General features: G+C 41.5%; 1 protein-coding gene across 5 annotated transcripts in view; it reads right to left on the bottom strand.

Annotated features, from left to right (window-relative positions):
• Window positions 1–27772, bottom strand: part of myo9b (myosin IXb) — a 34511-nt gene that overhangs the window by 2872 nt on the left and 3867 nt on the right. For 2 of the 5 annotated variants that reach the window (XM_061838267.1, XM_061838265.1), the window contains 38 exons: window positions 25512–25606; window positions 25384–25446; window positions 25194–25293; window positions 23693–23793; window positions 22175–22298; window positions 21969–22058; window positions 21772–21888; window positions 19917–20051; window positions 19698–19810; window positions 19460–19601; window positions 17874–18063; window positions 17668–17743; window positions 16388–16480; window positions 16202–16241; window positions 16030–16128; window positions 15868–15948; window positions 14646–14756; window positions 14450–14572; window positions 14233–14382; window positions 12418–12563; window positions 11978–12319; window positions 10504–10585; window positions 10173–10370; window positions 8869–8975; window positions 8683–8765; window positions 8173–8357; window positions 7137–7244; window positions 6879–7049; window positions 6767–6808; window positions 6269–6380; window positions 5154–5227; window positions 4893–5085; window positions 3625–3753; window positions 3252–3357; window positions 3024–3155; window positions 1925–2048; window positions 570–664; window positions 371–495 (listed from right to left, as the gene is read on the bottom strand). In XM_061838267.1, coding sequence (XP_061694251.1) covers window positions 371–495; window positions 570–664; window positions 1925–2048; window positions 3024–3155; window positions 3252–3357; window positions 3625–3753; window positions 4893–5085; window positions 5154–5227; window positions 6269–6380; window positions 6767–6808; window positions 6879–7049; window positions 7137–7244; window positions 8173–8357; window positions 8683–8765; window positions 8869–8975; window positions 10173–10370; window positions 10504–10585; window positions 11978–12319; window positions 12418–12563; window positions 14233–14382; window positions 14450–14572; window positions 14646–14756; window positions 15868–15948; window positions 16030–16128; window positions 16202–16241; window positions 16388–16480; window positions 17668–17743; window positions 17874–18063; window positions 19460–19601; window positions 19698–19810; window positions 19917–20051; window positions 21772–21888; window positions 21969–22058; window positions 22175–22298; window positions 23693–23793; window positions 25194–25293; window positions 25384–25446; window positions 25512–25606 — 4597 coding nt within the window. Of the gene's footprint in view, window positions 1–190; window positions 496–569; window positions 665–1924; window positions 2049–3023; window positions 3156–3251; window positions 3358–3624; window positions 3754–4892; window positions 5086–5153; window positions 5228–6268; window positions 6381–6766; window positions 6809–6878; window positions 7050–7136; window positions 7245–8172; window positions 8358–8682; window positions 8766–8868; window positions 8976–10172; window positions 10371–10503; window positions 10586–11977; window positions 12320–12417; window positions 12564–14232; window positions 14383–14449; window positions 14573–14645; window positions 14757–15867; window positions 15949–16029; window positions 16129–16201; window positions 16242–16387; window positions 16481–17667; window positions 17744–17873; window positions 18064–19459; window positions 19602–19697; window positions 19811–19916; window positions 20052–21771; window positions 21889–21968; window positions 22059–22174; window positions 22299–23692; window positions 23794–25193; window positions 25294–25383; window positions 25447–25511; window positions 25607–27772 lie in introns of those variants that run through there. The other 3 variants (XM_061838270.1, XM_061838268.1, XM_061838269.1) reach the window with 3 other exon arrangements.

The raw sequence follows: 27772 nt of genomic DNA on the forward strand, positions 1-27772 counted from the left end.
CTTTCAAGAAAAAGAAGTGATATTTTCAGGATAAAATATTTTTGGGGGGTAAAGGTCCTGCATTTTGAAGAAAAAAATCTAGATAAAATATTTTCAGGATAAAAAAATTGTGGATTTTAAATGAATATAAATATTTGAGACAAAAAAAAAAGTGTATTCAGGAAAGGTTCTTCCATTTAAGAAAAGAAAATCATGTTTCAAAATAATATATATTTTCAAGACAAAACTACTACATTTGTACATACATTTAATACATTTGAGGAAAAAAAAACATGTAGAACATTTTTGAGAAAAGTAGTGAATTTTGTCCAAAATTTGTACGACATTTAGGGCAGGGAGGAAGGTTAGGCCTCCTTACCTCCCTACTGACCTTCCGAGTCCAGACTGCCCAGATGGTCGTCCAGACTTTCGGTGCTCATGGACGACGACGAGTCGAGGATGTCGTTGTCCGAGTTTTCCTGCTCCAGATCAGGTAACGTGCAGGCTAAGTCCAGCCTTGGGAGATGAATGGATCAGCTTTAGAAAGGCCCCAAAAGAGTAACAGAGCCCGTGAAGCCGGTGGCGCTTACTTTTCCTGCTTGATGGACCGGATTCTTTCAATGAGAGTCCTCTCCTCTGAATCAGTCTGGTCAGGATTTTCCAGCTCAGATTGTTTTTCCACAATCTGCGGGGAGAGCAGCGAAAGGCCACTCATCATTTCACAAGCCTTGCTAGGTGCTGCTATTTTGGTTAGCAACAGAGTTTAAATTAGATTGGTTAAACCTCTCGTTTGTTTTCAAACCACAGGAAACCCGGGCGGCACAGTGGAGGAGCTACAGTAGTAAAGCGTTGGCCTCACAGTTCTGAGGACCCGGGTTCAATCCCGGCCCCGCCTATGTGGAGTTTGCATGTTCTCCCCGTGCCTGCGTGGGTTTTCTCCGGGCACTCCGGTTTCCTCCCACATCCCAAAAACATGAAACATTAATTGGACACTCTCAATTGGCCCTAGGTTTGATTGTTAATGTGGCTATTTTTCTCTACGTGTCCTGCGATTGGCTGGCGACGAGTCCAGCGTGTACCCTGCCTCCTGCCCGTTGACAGCCGGGATCCTTGTGAGGATAAACGTCCAAGAAAATGGATGGATTATACACCAACTGGATGTCTTCGTGGTGCTGATATTTTTGTGAGCAAAGGGGCTCCGTGTTTGCGTGTGAGTCTCTTATATATTAGATTTTTGCCCAATATTTTGCCCTATTTTCTATATTTTTGCATGTGTTGTAATATTTTTTGTACTTGTAAAATGCTTCTCTTTTCAAAGAAAGTATTTAACTATTTGTTAATGTGTAAAATGCGTACTTTTCTCCTTTTTGTATTTTAAAGTCCTTTTATTAGTATGTGTCTAATTAATATTGATCAAATATTCATAAGATTTCTAAAATATTTTTCTGTTGGTAATAATGGATTTTTGTGTATTTTTAATATTCTTTTGATTATATTTGTGTGTTTATTTTTCGTGTAATTTTTTTTATCCACTGAAATTAATAAACAGTATTAATTTCTCATTTTAGTGTTTTTTTTAGTAGATATTTTTTTTTGTAATATTGTGAGCATTATGGCTTGGATGCCCGTTAAACTAAGGGTGTACCTAATGTTGGGTTTGTCTTTTATCCAATATTTGTGTATCCTTTTGTTCAATATTTCCATATTTTTGGCTATGTTTTAAGGTAATATTTGTAGGATAATTGCTTTGCCTCTGACTAGATTGTGCTGGTGTGTCAAATATTTTGACTGGACCACTTATATCCACCTCTCTGAAAGTTAACAATTAGGCTTGGCAGAGGTCCGCGCTTCACTGAGTGCATTTGTTGTTTGCCCAGTTTAATAAGAGGATAAAAAAAATTAATCAGAACCACTTTTCTGGTAACCCCCCCCCCCCCCATCTTACTGTGTTTTGTCTCTTCAGCTTGAGTTGATTGATAGCCACGTCCTCGGCGTACTCCAACTGTTGAATGTTCTGCAGCGTCTCCTTGTAGCGCCTGAACTGCTCCGAGATGAGGATCTCCACGCACCTGAACGCAGACACATGTGAATGTGCAATGCAAACACGTGTAGTGTGTAGAGCAGGGGTGCACAGACTTTTTTTTTTTTTTTTTTTTAACCCCAAGATCTACTTTTCAAGCAGCAAGTGAATGTTATGTTCCCTCCTTTATTTAAAATACAGAATTAGCTTTCTATGCACTGTATTGTCTGTGCTTTCATCCTGGAACAGGCTGTGCCAAGGTGTAATTTTAACATTACACGCCGTCTCATCCTGCACTTTCTACTTTGGCTTCAGACCAAATATTTCCCACTTGGGAAAAGAGAAAATTTCGTCCAAGTTTAACCACTTTTACTTCGATTATTCACATTCACCGACAGTAATTGCAGCATTTCCTTTTTTAATTATCTTCATTCAAATCTAAAATAAACATAAGCAGTATGTCTAGCTCGTCTTTGCTCTACGTTGCCCAGACTGTGTTGCTAACTAAAGCAGCGGTGGTGGACGCTGTCATTATAAAACCCTTTGATGGGCTCCGTGAGTACTGCAACATTTGTAATAGTGAGTGTACGTCTTTAAGAGTGGCAAGGTAAACTAGGAAAAAGAAAGTGTGGCGGGACAGTGGTCGTTCTTCGAGAAAGTTCCGTGTGCTGCCTAAAAGAAACCAGTGGCTTCTTCTTTTCGTTTTTTACAGTACGTATATGAATTGTGCTATTGGATGCAGCAATCAGTCATCCCTCACTCATTGAATCACATTGCAAAATGCCAGAAATTGAATAGCTGTATGTTATACTTTCAATTTGCATTGGATTTTTTTTTTTTTTGCGTGCAACGCAGAATATCTGGGAAGAGACTGCATGAGTGGTGCACAATTGCACACGCGCGCAGTTTAGAGGGAACATTGGCTGACGTCTTTTTTTTTTTTTTGTTTTTTTTTTTGGGGGGGCGCGCCGTCCTGCATTGAGCACCCCTGGGTGTAGAGGATAGAGAGTAGAGTGTGACCCACGTGGTCGTCTTAGCTACGTCCTTCATGCCCAGGAAGGGGTCATCGAAGTCGGGCGAGCGCAGGATGCAGGGCGCGAAGACGATGGCGAGGGAACTGGGTGTCATCTTGTTGGAATCTTGCTCCTTAGCCACCCTAGAATCACAAGTCGGCTCTGTCCAAGATGCCTTCCAAAAAACCCTTTCAACATTGTTCCACTGCCTGTAATCGCCGTCTGAAATGCCTTTTTACCGGACAAGGTGTAAGATGAGCCGCTCTAATGTTTTGTAATTGGAGAGGGGAAGTTCATCCACTTTTTGGTAAACGGCACGTATTCTCTCAGCCCGCTCTGGGAATTCTGCAAACAAAAGGGTCAATGAAATTCCTGAACACATGACAGAATGTTCTGAATCCTCCCGTCATGCAGTGATCCTATGAAAAGACTGCATCGGAGCTGTACCAACAGATGATAGAATTGAAATGCCCGAAGAATCGTTTTAAATCTGCCAAAGTACTGCTTGTTGTGATATAACATCATAACTCAAATTTTTGCTTGGAACGACAGCCCGTATCTCAAAAACCCAAATCTCATCGAGGTAAAGTACCGCCGTACGTACGGACTCACCCACGGCGTGCAAGAAGTCGCTGTAGAGTGAAAAAGTCATGAGCGGGTCAGGCAGCTCTCGCAGCCACCGTTTCACAAGGCCTGTGATGGTATGGATGGGGTAGTTGTCCAGATTGGCTGCCTCGGGGTCTAACAGGACAAAACCAGCGAGAAGTCAGCAAATCCTGAATACTTGGGTCGGTGCGTTTTGAAGGGCCCATCTCCAAAGTTTTATTTAAATTTTTTTTGTGATGCCAAGGGAAGTGTTTGACAAGCATAGAACAGGAAAAGTGACGTGTTAATACAGGAAATTGCTAAAATATCCATAACATACACCATTTTTTTCCCAAGCAGATGGTAACAATTAAATACCTCACCCTGAGTTACTTAAACCCTGTTTTACACTTCTCATTCATCTCAGCAATAACTAAAATCCACCATTAGTTGACAGTAGTGCTCTACTTTACATCTGTCAAGGGGTCTGAAAACTGACTGGTTTTATTCATCACATTGTTGCCATACCAGACTTGAAAAAAATGTCGACAACTATTTCAATATTTTTGCGAAACATTTTTTAATTGAATATTTTTTACCCTTCACATTTTTTTTACACTTCCATGACAGTTAATATTTTTAGGCTGATATTTTTGCTCGTTTTATGTAATATTTTTGAATTATTTTCATTTTTTTAAAATCTGTATTCATTATATTTGTACTTGAAGACATTTTTGTAATATTTCACACCTGATTGCTTTGGGTCTTGTTAGTGTGCCTATTTTTGTGTTACGTGTGCAACAACCAAAATCTAACCCCTGAGAAAATAAAAGCTTGACATTTTGACCCAGGAATAAATTATTTTTAAGGTATTTAAATGTTACTCTATCATTTTAGCGGCACGGTGGAGCAGCTGTTGAGCGTTGGGCTCGCAGTTCTGAGGACCCCGGGTTTAATCCCGGCCTTACCTGTGTGGAGTTTGCGTGTTCTGCTCGTGCCTGCGTGAGTTTTCTCCAGGCACTCCGGTTTCCTCCCACATCCCAAAAACATGCAACATCAATTGGAGACACTAAATTGCCCCTAGGTGTGATTGTGAGTGCGACTGTTGTCTGTCTCCATGTGCCCTGCGATTGACTGGCGACCAGTTCCCTGCCTCCTGCCCGATGACGGGTGGCATAGGCTCCAGCACTCCCCGCGACCCTTGTGAGGATAAGCGGCTAAGAAAATGGATGGATGATATCGATGGAAGGCTGGATAAGCCATGTGCAATAGCGTTGAGAGTAGTCACATCCTACCCATCTCCATGATTTGATGGAGCTCCCGGGCGCGGCAGGCGGACCCCGACTTGCGGTAGATTCCCTCCGTGTAGAGGCCGTTCATCTCCACGTACATCAGCAGCAGCTCCACCACTTTGGGCACGGGATTGGTCTTGCTGGTCAGAACGCACACCTGCACCCCAAAGTGAAGGGCGCCGGGAACACAGTCATCCTGCCACAAGACATATGCAAATTAATTTGTTCGTGTGCGTCTAGAACCTTTTCTAAACCGTCTCTCACCTGCCGAGCGCAGCGTGTTGAGCAGTCGGTGATGATTTTGCTCAGGCATTTTTTGTGGCATATTAACTTGCAGGCTACGACACAAAACGCAAGTATCAGTCAACCGTATGACTTGAAAGCACACTGATCAAATGTATGAAATGAATAGACAACAATTTTCAAAACATTTTGAACACTCTCCTTATAAGCACAGGAAGTCAACTACTATTTAATAAAACAAATGAGAACTGATAACAGGTTTTGACTGCAATTTGGTTTAATATTGTATTTATATTACTAACATACTGTTTAGTATATTTGTATACATTTTTAAAATTGTATATATGTATGGTTCGTGTAATATTTTTGTATTACTGTATGTTCTTTTTGTGTAATGTCTATTGTGTTTTTCTTTCAACATGATTTTTTTCTGTTTTCATTTAATAATGATTTAGTTATTTTGGGATTATTCCTAAATATTTTTTGCATAATATCAGTTGCATTTTTTCCAAATGTTAGTGTAATTTTTTAATCTTTCATCTTTGGTTTTTAATAAGGGTCTAATACAGTATTATTTAAAAAAATAATTTGTTTCCCCCAATATTTTATGTATTTTTTTCTTTCTAATAATTGTGTATTTTAGTAATAATTTGTATTACATTTAATATTTTTGTCCATCTCATATGATTGTATATTTTCTGTAGTTTATAATTTTGTGTATTTTTTTTAATCCAACTTGTCCTCAAATGTATGTATATGTCAACTCAGATTTGTATATTTTTAAAACTCTAGACCAGTTTTAGATTGTTCTTACGTTTTGTGGAATACTTCTGATTATTACTGATATTCTTTTCAATTTTCTAATATTATGGTTGCTTCGTGATTGTAATTGTACTCTTGGATTTGCACTCTTGTATTGTTTAATATTTTTGTTGTATATCGAGCATCGCTGCTTGACCTCTCAGATCGTTCCACAAATTGCACTCGGATTTTTCTTTGCGATATGGTGATAAAACTGATACCCGTCATCATTTTTGCTCACAATCATATGAAATTTCAATAGCATTTTTATCTCTCGTTGCGCATGGTGTACTAAACGAAGTGGCGCCGTGATTTTCCGTTTCGTGTAAACAAACCGCTGCACACGTAGGCTTTCTCCATTGCCCAGATGTAGGAGCCGCACAGGTCACATGACTGCATGATGGTCACTTGGTAGGTGCTGAAGCGGTGATCGAGTGGACTATCAGGCTATCAAAACAAAATATTTTTAAAATTATAACTGCATATATACTTTTTTTTTTTTTTTTTTTTTTAAACAATGTAGACCACAGGTGTCAAACTCTAGGCACGGGGGCCAGTTCCAGCCCACCACATGGTATTATGTGGCCCGCAAAAGGCAAATCGTCTGTTAACTTCCATGAGTCTTGTGAAAATCTCTGCCCAAATTTCAAATTGTAATGTATCATAATTGATCATATTGAGATCTTATAAGCATTTTTGCGCTCCCAAATGATTTCCGATTCCAAACATAGTTCCAAAAAAATTGTGTAAAAATAATGACGCAATAGTGGGCCGCGATGAAAATGAGTTTGACACCCCTGATTATTTTAGACGAATGTGCACATTCATCTTACACATTTGTGCTTTTTTCTTCTCTTCTTTGTAGTCTTGGTGGCCTAAAGAAAGCCACAGGGTCAAATTTACAGGATATTTAAATGTACGATACGCGGTAAGACAAGAACCAACCTTGTCCGGCTCGGAGTCCATCCTCTTGAGCTCGCCCCTGATGAAGCCGTCCACCATCGACTGGAACAAGTTGACCACCAGCGACACCTCGTTCTTATTCTTGGGGCCGGCCAGAGAACTGACTTTGTTTTGGTAGCCTTTCATCAGATCTTTGTAGCCGATCTGAGGCTTCTGCAGAAGGCACGGAGAGCATGACTGGAGGAAAAGGTCCAGGGTCTTCATCTATACTGCAAGGGGACACAGAGGAAGTACACTGACCTGGACAGAGAACATGCCTTTAATGGTCTCTCTGAACTGCATGGTGGCCATGAGGAAGATATTTTCTGTTGGTGACAGCTCTTTGATCCGTAGCCGCAAGTCATTCATCTGTGGAACAAAAGCCAAAAAAGTAAAAAATGGCATTCAAGTTATATAGACTCACTGTACGATTTATACAGGATAGTTATGAGCTACATGAAAAAAATATACTAGCCTTTGCTAAGATCATGTTCACTATGATAGAGATTTACATTTGTAATATCTGCATTTTGATCATCTAATAATTTTCTAATTTTTGTATTTTTTTTTTTACATTTACTCAGTTCTGTATTTTTCATCAAATATTTCTGTATTTTTCTGGTAACGATATTTCATGGTACATACTGTAAAATGCATGGGTCTTGTATTTGTGCATTTTTCACTTTTTTTGTACTTTATTTACATTCACATTCGTGTTTTCCATGATTATTTGTGCATTTTTCATATTTACACATCCACTTGTATTTTCTTTTTCCAAGAATTGAGTGTGTATATATATTTTTTGTATTATATATAATCATACAAGTGTAGATACAAACGTGCATATACACGCACAGATGTATTCACAAACACACACACACACAGGTGCACGCATACCTATAAATATACACACACACACAGACTTATTTTTAACATTTTCTACGCTTTTGGGTCAACTATTTTTTACCTTGTCTCTCATATATTCTTATAATTTTTGCAATCCATCAAGGGAAATTCAATTTATTTGGTAAATATCCATTAATTTTCAAAGACGATTTCCACAAAATATGATGCCATAAAAAAACAACTTAGGGATGGCTTATTTGATTCAATTGGATGATGTACCAAGGTGTTTACCTGAGAAATGACATCTCTAAATTAGAATGAGGTGGGGGGGGGGGGGGAGAGACACATTATCAGTTAATGTTATAAAAACACGTGTGCAAATAATGGCCTGCTTAATGTCTCCTGTTAAAGCTGCTGAAAAGTTGCAAAAGGTGTGTCCCATTGCCCTCACTTGGTTGCCGAGAAACTCGTCCAGGTTGCGCAGCTCTTTGGGGTCTTGGATCTCGCGGTCCAATGAGCAGTTCCACTGCGGGGCTCGCGTGGCCCGACTGATTTTGATGGTGGGGTTGCGCGCTGGCCGCCCGGAGTTCTGCTCGGGCATCTTGTAGGGGTCAGGCTTGTAGCTGGCGAGGGTCACTATAAGGAGACAATACATTTCAATTTAGTTAAAGGTCCTGTATTTAGGCTATTTAGACCTCTATAGAGTGACCTCTCTTATATGGACTTAGTATAAAAGCGTCAATTTCAATTAAAAAAAAAAAAAATAAAAATAAAAAAAAATAAAAACACCTTACAAGATATGGTTTTGTCATTACGATTGTCCAGAAAAGGCCCCTTTGCCAGCCACTAGTTGGGGGCATCATAAAACCAATGCTCTGGTCTTACTTTTGCATCGCTAAGGTTCAACGTGCTGTACACTTAAAAACAAAAGAACAGCTTCATCATTTAGAAAGACCCTTACTAGATTTTTCTTGCGAGGGAACGTCAATGTTGGTGGGTATTTTAGGTGGCCGCTTGCGAAGGAATCTACCAAGGCGCCAAATTCTGCGGCAAATAAAATCTCCTATCAGCAACGTGTTTAAAAAAAAAATCAAACAAAAAAATCATACAAACAGGTGGGGGCATCGTGTAGTGAGAGGGATTTTACTTCTCAGGGGTAGTGAGCGGCGACTGGTTGGATCGGTGTTGTACGGAATCCTCGTTGGAATTCGTGACAGGAAGGCTGTACCTGGACCCGTCTGGCTCAGTTCGTCTCTACGAGGCAGGCAATTGTGTCAGTTGGGGTAAAATTAATAAAACAAACAAATAAATAAATACATAAGGTGAGTATTCCACCTCTTTGGAAGCCGAGCCCACCTCCTGCTGTTATGTCACCAGCAGACTACGGTATTTGCTTGGCAGTCAAAGACTTTCACCATTGAACAGGTCACCAATTGCCATGCAAAACTGCTCTAAATGTTACAGCCACCAGCCCTATTTCTGCCTCATGCATTTTTTTTTTTTTTTTGCGTGGCATTATTCATGTGCACACAGACACACACACACACACACAAAATGGAAATACATTTTTTTTGACGAAAATTTATTTTAAAAAAATGTTTTCATTGTTAGTGGATAGTGTTATTGAAACACTTTTTAAAAATCTAGTTCTTTCCTTTCATTGATGATGCACTGTACCCATTCAAGATCACAATTCTTTAGCCATAGAGAAATACAAAAAGCAAAATTAAAAAATTCCATAAATATTTAAATACATCTTGGTAAAGATTTTTCTCAATTAAAATGACAAGGTATATTACCCTTTAAAATTAAGTGTTGTACTTTTTATTCAAGCTGCTTTCTTTTAACAATGAGGTATTGTACCCATTTATTTACTTGAGACATAAGGGTCTCTCTTTTTGACCTGAATTTGAAAAAAACTAAATTAATTTAGATAAAATTAAAAAAAGGTTTCAATACATAACTAGATATTTTTTTTTATTTTTGGAGGAGTATGACTTTTTTTTTTTTTTTTTTTACACAAAAGTAGTTGAGAAATAACTCCAGGATCACATGATTTAAAAAAAAATAAATAAATTAAAGCAACAACAATAACATGCATACTATTTAAAATGCTAATCATGACCAGAATAATTTTAGAGCAGCCTGGTGGAATTCGTGGTTTACACATCTGCCTCAAAGTGAAATTTCAGCTTAGGTCCTCCTGGTTGGGCGTTGCATGTTAATGTACTGTATGTATGCACCAATTTAGGGGGAACTCCAATTGTACACTCATGATTCAGAAACAAGCGGTTGAAACACAGAAGCATTTCCTTTTCTTTTCGAAAAAGCAACAGTGCATTTAGCTATGCTCTATGACAGGTCCCACAACGTTGCAGTGGTCCATCTCATTCAGGGCGACATGCACACATGCAAGACGTGCAATGGGGAGCAGCCTCCTCCCCTCTGTACCTTGACCAGAGATTTGAGGCCGCGGACATCCGCGCTACTGGCTGAACTCTTCAAGGTGGACGCGCGGGGACTCAAAGGGGGAAGCGGAAAGCTCCAGTATTCGCTCTCCTTGGAGCCGCCAAAGTTAATCATCAAGCCGCTGCGGGCGTAGGCTAAACGCCGCTTGCGCTTGGGATTTTTGCGCAGGCGCACCCTGACCTGTCAGGGGGGCCAGGGAAAGCGATGAAGCATGATTGCTAAAGAACTTGTGTGGTTTAATACATAAGGAGGCACCATTTGCTCGTGAAGTACTAGTAAAATGAAAATAAATGTTTCTAAAATGTGACATTACCTCGCTAGCAGACGGTGAGCTGTCAGAACCGGACGAGCTGATCTTGGACAGTTCATCGGCAGACATGGACTTGCCCTTGTGCCTGGGGTGGACACCAACATGATTGGAATGGAAATTTGTATCTTTATGTGAAGTGCAACCATATCCATGTTGTGGGTACAAAAGTTACAAAACCGTCTCCCTTCTGCATGTGGCTCAAAAAAATATATATATTCTTAAAACATCCCTAAACATCATCCATCCTTCCTTCCGGAGCAGAATATTCACAATGCCCGAGACTTGTTGTGCTGTTGGTTGTCACAACAGACGAGATAGATATTCAAAGAGATCATTCGATGGAATACCAGCTGAAAAGACGAGAAAAGATCGATGGATTTCGGCAATTAAATGTGATGGATGGTGCCCGACCAAATGCACATGACTGTGTAGCGATCATTTCATTTCAGGTAGGAATTATTCTTCTCAATCTCGAATTCCCAAGTCGTATTTATAATGCCAAGTTGGCTCGTTTGAGAACAATGCATAAAAAAAAAGAAAAAAAAAAAGACGGAGTCGTCTCCAATATACACGGAAGCATGTTGCGGCCACACATTAACCTTCAGTGAACCTCTCCTCAACAGGTGTTTTTTTTTCTTTTTTTATAACCATTGTTCTCAGATGAGCCAAAGGCGTATTTAAAAACAGAAAATAAACCGTCGGTCACAGTAATGTTTACGAAGGTTAACGTGTGCCTGCAACACACTTCCGTGTACGGGGGCGGAAGCCTATCCCAGTGGTTTATTTTCCTTTTTTTCTTCGGTTGACATTGCTGTCTTTTTCTTTTTTTATCCACCCAATCATAGTTGATGAATTCGAGTTTGTGTAAAACCAGGGGTCATTTATTTAAATATTGGTATTTGTATTGAAAAAAATCTGAGTGGCTCCATGACTATGTGGGATTTATTCTTGATTGAGAACAGATCCAGCAACAAAGCATTTGTATGCGTCCTGACATTTATACGCTTTCAAACTCTTCCGTGTAAATCTCAATGACTTATTCACCAGATACATGTGTAGATCCAGTTGTCCAAGACGAGCAGAAGCGAATTAACGGTCCAATTTCTTATCGGCGAAAACATCGACTTTGGCATTAAATATGGGTCCTCTATGCCGAGTGACACTAATTTTTCCACGTAGCTTCGTTTATTATCACCTTCTAAATGTCTGACGGTATCGGACAAAACTCTGGGCGTCGTGCTAAAAGACATATTTTCGTGCCGTCTCCAACCGACTTAGCATTGAAGCATGCTTTGCTAGACCGTCAATATGGCCAGTCACGTGACTTCGGTGACGTAGGTGCAAGAGCTCTATACCAGTGGAGTCTGTTGAACACCCCCGCCTTAAAAAAATAAAGAATAAAAAAGAAGGGGAAAAAAAAAAAAAAACTTCGACACTGGACATCTAGTATTTTGAAAGTCAGACATGAAAAACTTACTGAAAGTCATCTCTGCGTTTAAGTTGGCGCCTGTTCACCTCCGGACTCGACTCATCACTTATTTTTTCCCGCCACCTCTCGGCCTTCTCCTTAAAATTTCCCGTGTCTTTGTAGCGCTGGAGGGAACTGCTCTTCTGGGACTCACCGGCGCCGTCCCCATCATCGCTACCAACTTTGGGGTCCAAAGGCAGTGACAGGGGCCGGGTGAGGGGCGGGGGAGAACCGCGGCCTCCTCGCCTTTCCTTGCTTGCAGGGGACTGACCGTTGTCAGCGTCGCCCTGCTCGGTCCTGTTGGGGCTCAGCTCCACTTTGTGTTGTCGACGTATGCCTTTTCTTGACGAGCTGTCGGGGGTGGGGGTGGGGGGGGGTGTCATTTCAAGTGCTCTACTCACGAGTATGTTATACATAATTACGTGACACGGTCACTGAAAGGAGGCTACCTGGCTCGTGAGGGTCGACTTCCGGTTGACATCCCTTCCGTGCTCATCTTGAGCTCCTCCTCCGGCTTCTTGAGTGAAGCCTGCCATGCAGTCTGGATGACCGAGGCCGCCCTGTTTCGGTTCTCCTGAAACTCACGCCAATTCCTCTGGAACAGTAAAAGTAAACTGTATTCTCTCTCACCCTCAGTCTTCTCTTACTTCATGACAGTAAAAGTTTTAAAAATGATTCTAGGTGAGCTGCACTTATATCTTTAGTGTGGTTAAAAAGCTCTAACTCCATGCATTCTACAGTACCATAATTTTATTTTCAACGTCACTACAGTACAAATCATCCATCCTAACAGAGCTCGTGCATGTGACGTCACCATTTTCACGGCGCCATATTGCCGGTCTAACAGAGATGGTCGACATTTTGGGAGACATTGAACCGGAGCAGAATATTCACAATGCCCGAGACCTGTTGTGCTGTTGATTGTCACAACAGACGACACAGAGATCATTCGAAGGAATACCAGCTGAAAAGACCAGAAAATATTGATGGATTTCGGCAATTAAACATGATGGATGGTGCCCAACCAAAATAGACACACGCCTATTACGTAAGAATTATTATTCTCAATCTCAAATTACCAAGAAGTATTTATAATGCCAAATTGGCTCATTTGAGAACAATGCGTATTTTAAAAACAAATCTGTCGCAGAGGTTTACGGAGGTTAAGTGTGACCACAATCGCTTCCATGTACGTTCCATGGAGAAGACTGAGTCCTCTTTTTTTTATTTCAATCATAGTTAATGCTTGCGAGTTTGTGTAAAACCAGAGGTCATTTATTTAAATATTGGTATTTGGATTGAAAAAAATCTGAGTAGCTCCATCACTATGTGGGATTTATTCCTGATGAGAACCGATCCAGCAACAAAGTATTCGTGTGCGTCCAGACTTTTATATGCTTTCAAACTTTTCCGTGTAAATCTCGACGACTTACTCACCAGATCTAAGTGTATATCCAATTGTCCAAGACGAGCGGAAGCGAATTAGCAGTCCAATTTCTTATTGGTGAAAACATCGACTTCGGCATTAAATACGGGTCCTCTATGCCGAGTTTATCTCATTTTTCTACGTACCGTCGTTTATTTTCACCTTCTAAATGTCTGACAAGATTCTGGGCGTAGTGCTACAAGACATATTTCCGTGTCGTCTCCAACCAACTTAGCATTGAGCAATGCTTAGCTCGACCGGCAACATGGCGAGATAAACAAAAGTCGTGTGATTTTATGGCGTAGGTGCACGAGCTCTACAGCTAGAGGCGTGAAAAGTATTGCCCCTCGTCAGTCTTTTATATTTTTGCATAGTTTCCACACTTCAACGTTTAAGATCAAACAAATCACAAAGAAACTTGGAACAATATGTAAAGAACTTCAGATGTCTGTTGCCTCAGTTCAGGACTCAAAAGTAAGGAAGAGCCTGACAAAGTTCTGAGGCAAAAAACAAAAACAAACACCAAAAAATGTAAGCATTGATTTTACTTTTGCGAAAGGACATTTTAATTAATCCCCAGACCTTTTTTTGCAGTTTACATTTACTTGTCTTATCATTGATTGATATTCTCATTTTCTTGATGTTCTTAAATTATAACGCGGGGGAACTAAAGATCGCTGTAGGTCTTCCATCCTTCGTGTGTCTTCAAGTCTGGTGCAAGGATATCCGGCTCGCGCGTGAAAAAGCTAAAACTACATTCCTTCTACACGACTACAAGCATCCATCCTTATAATGACTTAAATTGAAATCATACTCTCGTAGTAAATATGAAACCTACCTGTATGATGAGCGAGGCATCTCTCTTCTGCAGGAAGTGCATTCTTATCAGACACGCGCGGAACCAGCGCTGGAGAACGACGATGTGACGCATCACTTCCTTGTTGAGTGTGTCCTGCAGCAACTGTCTCTCCTTTTCTTTAAGGAATACCTATAGTAACAAAGTCTTAAGGAACAGGAAGTGATGAGGGACACTCTTCCTCTTATTTCTAGCTTACCTTGGTTTTTCCTATTTGGTAGGCCGTTTGATCCAACCCCAGCCTTGTGAATAACTTAGTTATCTGTTCAGTGTACTCTGTTGCCTCCTTTGGAAGTAATATTTGGAATTTTTTAACAAATTCCTGTCATAGAGACACAGACGTTAGCTCTCTAATGTACTGAAAACCAGACATAATAATACCAACAAGTGTGCACCTGAAAAGTATATTTGGCATTGTAGCCAGACTTCAGCGCATGAACCACGTGTAGGATGCCGGTGTAGCGGATTTGGTGTCGCAAAAGCTTGTCGTCAACGTGATTTTCTTTCTGTAAAAAATTTTTTTTAAAAATTGAAGCTAGAAGCAGCAATCAGCGTGCCCACATCCCATTTTTTCATATGGACACTTCCAAATGATCACCAAACTTTGACACGTTCAGTCCACATTAGATGGCAAAGGCAAACAAAACTGGCAACTTCACGGTCCACAGAACAGCGAGGGCCTATTTACTAACCAGTAGGTCACCGTGCCGCCCGATTTGAGTTTAATTTGTTCAAATTCTCTCGTCGGTGTTAAAGGATGGGATCTCCCCCAAATGGACGACTCCCTGTTCAATTTCAGGCATTAACCCTTGAGACTGGGGACTCCGTTGTTGTACTGGGGGATTCAACACTCACGTGGGCAATGACGGTGATAATTGGAAAGGCGTGATTGCAAGGAACGCTGCTCCCGTGACCAAAAGAACAAGCTCACATATGAATGAAGAAAATTTCCACCACAGGGTTTCTGGGCTCTCCCTTGGCGACAAGGCGAGAAGCCGAGTCATCCGAGAGGGCATCAGAGTCTAGCCACTGCTCTTCTGCATCAGGAGGAGTCAGATTAGGTTTCTCAGGCATCTAGTTAAGATTGGACGCCTCCCTGATGAGGTGTTCCGGGCACGCCCCACTGTGAGGACACCCTGGGATGACCCGTGAAACCCATAGAGAAAGACTGCCTCTTGGTTTGGCTGGGAACACCTCAGCATTACCCGGAATGAGATGGCTAATCTGGGTGGTGAGAGCAAAGTCTGAGTATCCCTGCTAAAGATAGTACCCTCGCGACCCATCCCTGGAAAAGTGGCAGAAAATTAATGCATGGATGGTCCCTGAGACGTTTTTGTGTCCGTTGTTGAAATGCTCACCAGATTTTGAGCTGAATGGTAAACTGGGATTGGTGAAAATTGGCTTTATCTGTTCATGGGAAAATATAGGCCCTTGTGAGGATAAGCGGCACAGAAAATGGATGGATGCAAAACCTACACCAGGATACTTACAAAAAACAGTCAAGTTTCGGTCATGTGGAAGTACCCAAGATTAAGAGTCCTAGATATCTCATACTTTGGCCCAAAATATATTCATGTGGACAGCAAAATGATATATAAAAGTATATGCAAGGTGTACCTTTTCTGCATTAGAGCGCAAGCAGAAAATAAAGAAAGGTTCAGCTTTTCTGACAGTGTCCATCAGCTTTGCGAGTGCTGCCTGTGAGTAGAACAAGGAGTGTAAATACACGTTTAAGTTTTTGCTTTCATAGGGTAGTAAATAAAAACTAAGCCGACAGACCTCAAACTGCATGCAAACGGTCGCTGCTTCAGGCTGACGCTCTGATTTCCAGGTCTTAAAACCCAAAACGTGCTGGAGTGAGCGCAAAGTCATGAGATTCTAATGGGAGGGGGGACAAAAAAAAGTCAACCCTAAGCCAAGTAGAATTGTAAAACAACATTTTTTTCTTTACCTTTGGAATGAGTTGCTTCCGTCGACCGGCTTTAGTTTTCCTGCACAAAATGTAGGGTTAGGGTTAGAGTCTTTATTTACGCAATGTAGGTAGTACCGTTTCAGTTATCAACAGAGTTCGGATAGTTTAGGTGAATCAATGCATTTAGGTAACAGCAGTTAAAACCCATTTTTTTTTCCCACTCACTTCCTCTTTTCATAGTCGGAAAAGATATCCTCAAAGACGTCAAGGGGATGTTCGTCAGAGCGATCGAAGGAGAAGTCCAGTGTACAGCTGTTGCTACAGATGTCAAACAATATGCTCATAGTGACTTGAAGTGAGGTGCAGACTTACAGGAACTAGTACGTATGTAGAAAAAAAAAATCTGTATCTTATCATATAGCAGTCTTCAAGGGACAGAGAGATATTTATGACATACAATTGAATCCCTTCTGGACATATGACTGAAAAAAATACATATTCCCACTGTGTTCCGATAGGTCAGGGGTGGCCAGACTTTTTTTTTTACCCCAAGATCTACTTTTCAAGCAGCCAGCTTCTCGCAAGTTACCGACGATGATCATGCTCCCAAACATTTTTATGTTTTACTTTTAATGTTATGTTGTCTCCTATATTTAAAATACAGAATGAGCTTTTTGTGCACTGCATTGTCTGTGCTTTCATCCTGGATCAGGCTGTGCCAAGGTGGAATTTTAACATTACACGCCATCTCTCCTGCACTTTCTACTTTGGCTTCAGACCAGCCCTTTCCCACTCGGAAAAGAGAAAATCTCATCCAGTTTAACCACTTCTACTTCTATTATTCCCATACCCTGACAGTCATTGCATCTTAAAACAACAGCATTTCTTTTTTTTTAACTTTCTCCATTAATATCGAAAGTAAACGTAAGCAGCATGTCTAGCTCATCTTTGCTCTACGTTGCTAAGAATTAGTTGCTAACTAAAGCAGCGGTGGTGGATGGTGTCAGAAAACACATTGATGGGCTACGTAAGTACTGTAACATTTGTAATTATGAGTGTACGTCTTTAAGAGCGGAGGAGAGGGGGGTGTAAGGTAAACTAGGAAAAAGAGTGTGGCGGAGCAGCGGTCGTTCTTAGAGAAAGTTCGGTGTGCTGCCTAAAAGAAACCAGTGGCTTCTTCTTTTCATATTTAACAGTATGCGTGTGATTTGTGCCATTGAATGTAACAACCAGTCATCCCTCACTCATTGAATCACATTGCAAAATTCCAACTAAATAGCTGTATGTTATACTTTCATTTTGCATTGGATTATTTTTTTTTTGACCGATTGACCAAGAATGGTCGATCGCGATCGACGCATTGAGCACCCCTCCTATCATCTATTCTGATCATGACTTTAAGTGGAGTGTGCATTTCACACACGGAACCACAAAAGAATAAAAAAAGTTTTGCAAAATAACATCGGTAGCGAAAAAGCAAAATAGAGATACAGGAAAATTCGTACCTGGAAGTTCTGTCCATGTGGCTGCTACTATGTTTTATGTCTTTGAGAGATTTTCGAGAGGGGCGTTGGGCGACCACTGAGGTGACAAACACAAAACACACGTATGAGTCATACGCGTGTTTGTGCGGAAGGGCGTCCACCACGTGATAAACGCTATGACACACGGTGGCCGCACTTTGGCACAATTATCAGCGAAAGCTACCAACTCTTCTCTGCATGTTTGCGTCCCAGGTTCTTGAATACTGCCAGGATGTGGAAGGTGGCTCGGAGGACACCCCAACGGAAGACCGCCTCGGGACTGGATGCCACCAATTGGTGCAGAAATGCCCGCTCGCTGCCACGGAGAAGAGATATGACCTCAGGCCTCACATGCTCTGTGTTTTTCTCAAGGAAGCCCTACAATAATACAAAAGATGGTGATTAAATTGTCAGTGAGATTGTCATCTTCTTGACGCTATGAAGATACAATGGATATCATTACAATTACCTGCCTAAATATGCATATAATCATCCAAAAAAAATTGTGGAATATGTTTTCCAATGATCCGGGACGGGTCACTGCGGCACCACTCTGGAGCCAGGCCTGGAGGTGGGGCTCGAAGGTGAGCCCTTGGTGGCTGGGCAGGCACCCAAGGGGGCTAGCCGGGCACAACCCTAAAGGATAACGTGGGTCCGCCTTTCCACGGGCTCACGACTTGTGGGAGAAGGTCACAAGGGTCAGGTGCGGTGTGAGCTGGGCAATGGCCCAAGACAGGACTTGGACGTCGGATCTCTGAAGAGAGCTCTCCTATTTCTGTAGTTAAGGTCACCAAGGTGATTAAACAGCTCCTCGGTGGCAAGGCTTGAGGGTTGGATGAGATTTGCCTGGAGTTTGTAAAGGGTTTGGATGCGTGTGGGGTTACCCTGCTTGATACGTCTCTTCAACACAGGGTGGACATGAGGGACAGTGCCTCCGGACTGACAAAGTGGGTTGGTAACCCCCTCACCTTTTCGAAGCGGGACCAGAGGATGTGTTCCAACTACAGTAGAATCATACACCTCAACTTCCCTGATAAAGTCTATTCAGGTGTCCTGGAGAGGGTCTATCGGGAAGTAAAATCTCAGATTCAGGAGAAGCAGTGGGGTTTTCGTCCTGGCTGTGGAACAGTGGACCAGCTCTAGACCCTCGGCCTCCTTGAGGATGCATGGGAGTTTTGTTTTGGGAACTTGGAGAAGGCGTTCGACCGTGTCCCTGGAGAGTCCTGAGTGGGGTGTTTCAGGAGTATGGGATAGCGGCAAATTGGTGGTGCACATTGTACGTTGGTAGAAGGGTTTTCCTGATTTTTTTAGGTCAACTTTGGGGGTGCGCGTTATACTCGAGAAATTATGGTATGTCGCCTTCTCCCTGGTCAAGCTTTTCATGTTGGGTGCATCTTTTAAACAGATATCGCCAGATGGGGTATTTTGAAAGCATTGTAGTATTCCTGTGTATATTGGAGTGAGATTTTTCAGGCATCCAAACTGTGGCATGTTACTATGAAATGCTACAGACACACACTGACACACACACGCATACGCACACACCTGACAACACTCATTTCAGGGAAGGCTATTTGTTTCTCTCATACAAGGATTCCAAGAATTTAATTTAATAACATAATGTAAAAATACTCCATTTTATATACAAGATGGGAATTCATTGTTCCAGTACTGTAGTTCTTTTAAGTAAGGCACCATAGATTATCCTCTTATTACAAGATCTCAAAGAAATGTAATAAGGTCAATTCTACAGTGGTGGGATAAATAGACTCACCTTGATGGAATACGTAACACTGCCAGCAAAGTGTTGAATGACAAACGACGACTCACGGTCAACAGAGGCTGCAAAGAGTGAGTTGTCCTTGAACTGCAGTACTAACTTGCCCAAAAGCAATTTGTCTTTTGCTTGAGGAAGGCTAAGAGAAGCATAAACACAGACATTTAAATCTACTAAAGTGGCTTCTATTATACGTTGCACAAGGGAAAAGAACTTTTAATGAGTGTGGTATTACGTGCTCTCCTCATCCAACAGGTTGAAGAGGCCTTGACTGATAAGCTGAATACACATGCTGTTGTCGCTGTACTCAAACCTTTGCCAGCTGATGCCTTCTGCCTCGTAATCTTTCTGTAAAATTGTTGTTACGATCGCATTCAAGTCACACACACACACACACACACACACACAAAAAGTGCTTTGCGTGTGTGGCACAAAGATTAGCAGTTTTTCCTACTTGCTGAAATGTGAAGATTTGCTGGTTAATGTAATACTGAAGCTTCTCGTTGCTGTAGTTGATGCACAGCTGCTCAAAATGGTTTGTGTGCAAGTTTTCCAGGCCAAAAAGATCCAGGACCCCGATGGACAAGCACTGTAACAAACACAAGGCAAGATAGAAACGTGAGGTAATGCCACGAAACAGAGGGTAACGCAACAGTACATACTGTGGAACAACATTAGATATCGTCGCATATCATAAGATAATGTAACATACCGGTACTTAAAATGTAACTTCCTCCAATCTCCAATCTGTATGTACGATATAGTAGCATACCATAACGTCATGTAACTTACGATAGCATAATGTATTGAAGCGTATTGTATCCTACTGCCGTGTGAAATAAGGCAACGTGAATGACTACAACATACCGCATACTGTCACAAACCTAAACGTGGCATACCATGTTGATGTATGTAACATACCCTGTTTGAAATTCTCAGCCCCTAACCCGGGGGGCTATATATAATCTGACATGATGTAACATAGCATAATGAAACAAACTATAACCTAACATACTCTAACATGAATATAACATGGCACAACTTATATCATATAACATACTGAATTGTGTCACTGTAACTTACCAAAACATTCTACAATGTAACCAACATAATGTAACCCAGGGGTGCCCAGACTTTTTTACCCCAAGATCTACTTTTCAAGCATGCAGCCTCTCGCGATCAACAGGGGAGGGGAGAGCTTTTTTTGTTTTTTTAGAATGACCAATGATGAAATGGAATGACCAAGTCACAAAGATCTACCCACTACAAAAATGCAAAACATATTTAAAGCATATTGAGGATTCTTTGTGTGTAAATGTATGTTTGTGTGCCTTGCATAACCGCAAGTTAACGTTGATGATCACTAAACAACATACGAATAAAAATGCGCACCTGGGCTGTGTCACTCATGTCAGTGGATTCGTCCAACTAACCTTCCTCACTAAACCTTGATGTCCTTCCACACATCAGCCATGGCTTCACGGCGCCATTTAACTGTACTCCTTTACAGCTGCATGGATTTTATTGAAGATACTATTTCCGCCTTATTTTTAAAAGATCGGAACGAGTCAGCGATGCCACTTTTACCATTTCTCCGTCTTGGAAGGACTACTTGTTATTAATGATGATGTGACAAACCCGGAACGATGCTTCAGTGGCAGATTTCACTGTTGAACCATATTGTGGGAAAAGTGACTGCTGTGCGCCCAAATTGGGATTTTAGTTCATTCACTTTTTCCTTCTCAGCTTGCTTTTCGGCGGAATCTCGGTGTCTTATTTTCCATAAACAGTTCAAAAATGCCGCTCCACATTTCACTACAGTGGCAGATGAGGCAAACGCACTTCGAAAATGACATTGTTAAAAAGTTGGCTGCCTCCCATTCCGTATGAAACTGACATGTTTTTGTCTTCTTTACTGTAGCATCCATACTCGTTTAAGATTTCTTAAGCGAGAGCTTAAAATAGGGGGGAACTCACTGACAGCGTGTTTTCCTGAACTGTTGTTGTTTGCACATGCACAATAATCTTAAGTTAAAAAAAAATGCAGCCGATGTCTTTTTTTTTCCACCATCATGCCGTCGCAATCGACTGAAACTGCCACTCGATCGCGATCGACGCATAGAGCACCCCTGATGGAACCAATTATGTCACAAAGTAGCATCCCATGTGACATACTAGAACACAGACGTAACATACGGTACCTCATTTTAGCATATCACAGAGTAATATATTGTAACATATTATACAGTAACACACTATGAAGCATAAACAATACAGACTGTTGTGAAGAAAAACAAAAAATGACTGACAGAAACTGATTCCTCCATGTCCCGCCTGTTCAGCATTGCATGGTTGATGTGAAGGATAATCCAGTCGAACAGAGCGCCGTACAAACACTTGGCCATGGAGTCCCGTACCGCCAGGGCCTTGAAACAAAAACAATAATAACAAACTCCAGTTACAAACTTCAAGACGCAATGCAAAGAACCGACAAGTCAACGTGTACCTCCTGCAGGGTGTACTGTGAATACACCGTGTCATTGTCGCTTGAAACTCTCCTCTCAGTCAAGGTCTTCACCAGCAGCTCCTTTCTGACCTGAAATGAACACAACCAGCTTTAATTTAGCGCGGTTGCCGGCGCACATTCATTCTAATCGAAGCACATTCAGGGAAACATTATATATGCGTAATCGTGATCTTCTCCCCTCATACCTTGAGGAGGTCTGACAAGGTGGACAAAATTTCAGCCGGCCCCGCCTCCACAGCTTTGTTGTTTTCTGGCAGGGTAAAGGTCACGTTGCCCAAAAGCAAGATGGCAGAAAGCGTGGAAAATATGCTGCAGACAAGCACGTACACACTTTTAATGAATGTAAACGTAGCGTAAATCATTTACAAACACTGCTAATATTGCGTGGCGGCGAGTCAATTAATATTCGGCATCAAAACGGACTTCATGCTGTCACGCGCTTCCTTCCAGGCAAGCCACATTTTTGTCCGACTCGGCTCAACGAGCTCGGACTTGTCGCCGATACCATTACACGCGGCAGAAACTGGATCGGGTGAAAGTCTTTCTGATGTCATCCTGACATCATTCTACCACTTGGACCCTCTAATGAGTAGCTTTCCAGGTTGCACCTGTGGTGTTGGTCTTTTATGATTACTAATACTTTGGGGACCTGACTTCCATTATTCACTAGTGTTAAGTTTTTTTTTTTTCCTTCGCATGAAAGAGCCTCTTAAATGAATTATAATGTGTAAAAATGTTCCCTGCATGGTAATTAGGATTATCTTGCGTTTTCCGGTGACCTCTGGCGTACACTTAGACATGACCACTCCATTATGTCTTATGCATCATTTTCTATTATGTATTGAACACCTACATATTTGTGGTTAGCTTTCACAAATACCCTATTTGTTTTTTTCACCCCATAGAACCTCTCTTTGGCTAGGTGCTTAAAAAAAAAAAAAATCAGCGGTTTTTATTATCCTCTAAAATGCCACATGACGGTGCCAAAGGCATGGCTCATAGTGAAGTGATTGGTGTCAAGGAGGTAAGAAACCCTGGTGCGTTATCAATGTCTTTGGATGTTACGTAGGTGGTTTAGCCTGGGTTGTTACTGGAAGTTATGAAACAATCTGAAAGACATTTCTTTTTACGTATAATGTTCGAAGATGAGTTTGAAATGATACTGAAGTGTTGTGGGAATCATAGCTCATAGTTAGAGCTCAAACTATTAATAAAAACATTTTTAGGGGATTTTTATTTTTTTTTTTTTTCATACACCGGTGGCGGCACCGTGGTCCAGCTGGAAAGCGTTGGCCTCACAGTTCTGAGGTCCCGGATTCAATCCCAGACCTGCCTATGTGGAGTTTCCATGTTCTCCGCGTGCCTGCATGAGTTTCCGGTTTCCTCCCACATCCCAAAAATCATGCAACAATAATTGGACACTCTAAATTGCCCCTAGGTGTGATTGTGGGTGCGGCTGTTTGTCTCTATGTGCCCTGTGACTGGCTGGCAACCACTTCAGGGTGTACGCTGCCTCCTGCTCGTTGACAGCTGGGCTAGGCTCCAGCACTCCTGCGACTTTCATGAGGATGAGCAGCAAAGAAAATGGTTGGATGGATATACACTGATATATAAATGGCATTGGTTGGACACTCTCCTCTGCGAATATTCTGAATTTGCTGTATTTGCAGGAAATACGGGAAACTTTAAAACGGCATACATACTGTTTTTTGGTGGAAGGCAGGAAGCCAACCATATCCATGGCTTGATGGAGTCTTTTGTACCCCTGCACGAGCTTCTCCTCATCATCTAAGCAAAGGTCTTCCTGGAAAACAAGAAGATCAGATAGAATGATAAAAGGTATCATTTTTAGCATCTTCAATTTACCTATCATGCATGTTTTTGGAAATGAGGAAGGATGCCAAGAGAGCCTGCAGAAACTCCACATAAGAACAGGGAGAACATGCAAACTCCACACAGGAGGACCCCGGACTAATTGGAAACAGAGAGCTTCTTGAATGATCATATCATAGGGGTAAAATACTGAAAGGTAAAAAATGGGAGTGCAGAAATATCTTTATTTGGTAAATTTTCTATTACCGTAATTTCCGGCCTATAAACTGCCACTTTTTTCCAAACACTTTCAACCCTGCGGCTTATGCGGTAATGCAGGTAATTTGTGCATTTTTCTTTCTAACGGCCGCAAGAGGGCACTCGAGCGGAAAAGTCAAGATTGAGACTGGTGGAATATATGTGCCGAGGAAGTGACTTTTACTGATATGTTTTTTTTTTTTTTAACCGGCCGTGTTAGCGCTGCGCTAGCGTTAGCGCTGCGCTAGCGTGTTGCTGCTGTGTTATTAACGTGTCTCAGTGATTTTTACCAGTATGTTTTTTTTTTTTTTTTTTTCAACAGGACAATTTGAAAAAAACGATGTTTTTTTTTTTAACCGGGTCTGTTAGCACAGCGCTAGCATTATCACAGCGCCAGCGTGTTGCTGCTGTGCTACTGCCGCATCTCAGTGATTTAGGTTTTTTTTTTTTTTTTTTTTTTTAACCAGCCCAGTTCGTGCTACTGTGTTGTTGCTATGTCATAGGCTAAGCGAAGATATTATAACTTTGAAAACTCTTTTTGTGTACCAAATTTCTTTGTAAATATCTCGTGTTTCAATGTGAGTTTCAATGTGGGCAGTTGCGGAATTTACACAGGTGTGGCTTATGTATGTACCCAAATGTACCAAAATTTACAAATATACTGGGTGAGGCTTATAATCAGGTCCGCTCAGTAGGCCGGAAATTACGGTAACCTGTTTTTAATATCTTTTCTGCAGTGTTACGTTTGAAAGTGGGTCATTTTGACCCATAGATTTTTTTTTTTAATCATCCGATATGGATGTCCGATTCAGTAGAATGATTCCATTGTTTTCTGCTCAATACGTTATGTTCCTCATCCAAGGTCAGCAGCTTCTTTCAGATAAGAAAGCTGAGATTTCAGAGGCCCTTCGAAGGCACGTCAATAGACCTGAATAGAAGCTATGTCAGTTTCTGGCAGTGAATTGCCCTCTCTTTGTTGTGTAAAAACACCTTGCTGACATCACAGCATTTTGCCTGATGTAACCATACAACCCATCACTGCTTAAAATACAATGACTTTTCATTGACAACGTCATTGATTAGTGTAAAATTCAATGCTCCGACCCTCCCTTGCTTGAGAAAGAGCAAAGATACCTGCTTGAGGTAGAGATAATCCTGAGGCGCTAAGAGACTAAACTCTTCACGCTCTTCTTTGGATGCTCCCGCCAGCAGGTAATAAAAGACGTGGTAGTTCCTGCATGTGTAAAAAAAGTCATAAAAGCTTTCGTTAGTGGACAGATGTTACTGTATAATGACTGGATCTGAAAAGTTAGTTTATTCTTACCGCTCTCTCTTATCTCTGTGAACCAGTCGGCACTTTTCGAGGAGGTACTTCTTGATAACAGCCCTGTCGAGAAGATTGCGTTAATGCATTCCTTGCAGAATATCCTCCAATAGTACGCAACGCCTTACCCTCGGATAACGCCGCTCTCCAGGTAGTTGAGCTGCATGAACTTTCCAAAGCGACTGGAGTTATCATTCGCGATAGTCTTTGCGTTGCCAAAAGCCTGTTGGAGACAAAGGAAGCCCGTTTTTAATCATAAATGTCGATGTGTGACGGTGATGATGAGCATTTGTGGGTTAAATGACTGGGCATGTCTATCATGAGTAGATCTAGACTTAAATAGATGTTTAAGAGTCAATCTGGTGAAAATACACATTTCGAAACCACTTTACTGAGATACCTGAAATTTGGTAGGTGTATTACTGTATATTTTAAAAAATCCCCAAGAATCCATGGCCAAAAATACACGGGAAGTGTGGCCATTTTAGGTCATATTGTGGTGAAAATGAGACCCCAGTCGTCCAAGGGTGGGAACCTTTGTTCCTCATTTCATCGTCAGCATAGCTGAGCATCGTGTCTTAACAGGCCAACGCGTAGGTAAACTCCAGTGCACCTGAACAATGTACTCACGATACACGCCTGGCACGTACTGTACAGTAGATGGAATATATGGAATCTTTCACTTGGATGTTTTCTGTTCGGTCTCTTAAATCAAATTTGGGTATGCAGGAATGAAGATGGAGAGAAAGTTACTACACGGGGAGTATTCTCAACCGGGTAACAACTTAGTTGATATCAAATGTGAATGCTTAGTGTCAGCCGTCAACTAATACTATAAATACAAAGGTCTATTTTTTATGTAATGTCTTGTGGTAAAAAGAATAATCTAGGTTACACGTTTGCATATTGACATCGTTCATGACGACTTTTACCAAACTAGTGCACAGACCTCCACCAAGGCCTAATTTAGAATAAACCTCTTGTCCCACCTCTTGTACTGGCAGGAACTTGATGGCTTGCAAAAATTCAACTTTTGCTATTTTTTAACAATTCGAGTGGAAAGAGAAATACTACCATATCCTTTTACAAATACCTTTACACATTACAAACAAGTAGCAGGGAATTTGTGCGCGTGGGCATGCACGTCTGTGTGGTGTGATGCGGCGCGCGTATTCCTCAGCAAACCTGGCCAAGCCTGTTCTGACACGTTTCACCTTCCCGCTCTGGTGTTACCTCTCCAAAAGGCAACGCCCTGCGCATTCCCATCGCGGAGCTCTGCGCTCCAGATACAAACAATGCGCTGCTCACGCGAGTCACCGCGACAAAGGGGAATCCTAGACGTGGAGGGGAAAAGTGCGCCGAAGCATTTCCATTAAATCGTCGACAAAATCTCCACAGACACACAGTTTGGAATCCAGCGGCAGGGTTCTGTTGGCCTATCACTATGGTTCCATTTGTGACCCAATTATGAATGGGATGTCAAAGGCCACACCACTACACATTCTCTCTTCCAATTCTAAGAAGCTGACGTAATTATCCTGGTAGTTTGTCTTCCCCCTTTGTTACTATCCCAAACAACTACCATCATACATTATTTATAGGATTATAGTTTGGGGATTATTATCCATCCATCCCTCTTCTTTCACTTATCCGGGTTCCGGTTGTAGACCGCTCCGACAGTGCAGACTCGGCCCCCATTTTCACGCTTTGCACAAAAATACGTGCTGACACTTCTTCAAAATCATTGAACAGGTTTGTTGTGTTCCCTGTTTTCGAACGCACCGCTGGGTTCCGTGCAGGTCAGGTTCTGCCCACACTCAGAAGCCGGCCAAGTCTCATAATTTGGCCTAGTTTCATATCCGTCAAAAGTCAAACAATGTCACACTGACGTGGGAACTGAAAACAAAAGCTGATATGACCGCTGACCGACTGCTACTTTCAAAAAAGGGTGTCAAAGTGCCACAAACTGACAGTAATAAAACAGGAAGATCGGCTAGATGTTATATTATTGTCTGATTGGCCAGATTATCTTTGTTCATCTCATTTATCGTTGTGAAAATGTATGTACTAGATGAGTCCCGAACTCAAGGCCACAAAAGTAATTCAGTTGCGCCTAATGGAAAATGTCAAGGTTTTCCATTTTCCAAGCCGCTTATCCTCACAAGGTGCATGAATTTGATATTAAACAATGTTTTTGCTCCTGATACCAGTTTCATAAATTGAGAAAAAAAAAACTACCATTGAATAACCCTTGAAGGGAGTTTCTCTTAAACAGGTCACCACGGGGCTTCCAAGCTTTGTGATCACGCGGCATTTTTTTTTTGTCACAGTCAGATGTCAGAAACGCAAACGTACGGCATTTCCTGTACTGCCTGCTTTCAGTTTTGGA

Source organism: Syngnathoides biaculeatus, chromosome 13 (assembly GCF_019802595.1).
Source record: "Syngnathoides biaculeatus isolate LvHL_M chromosome 13, ASM1980259v1, whole genome shotgun sequence".
Taxonomy (NCBI): domain Eukaryota; kingdom Metazoa; phylum Chordata; class Actinopteri; order Syngnathiformes; family Syngnathidae; genus Syngnathoides; species Syngnathoides biaculeatus.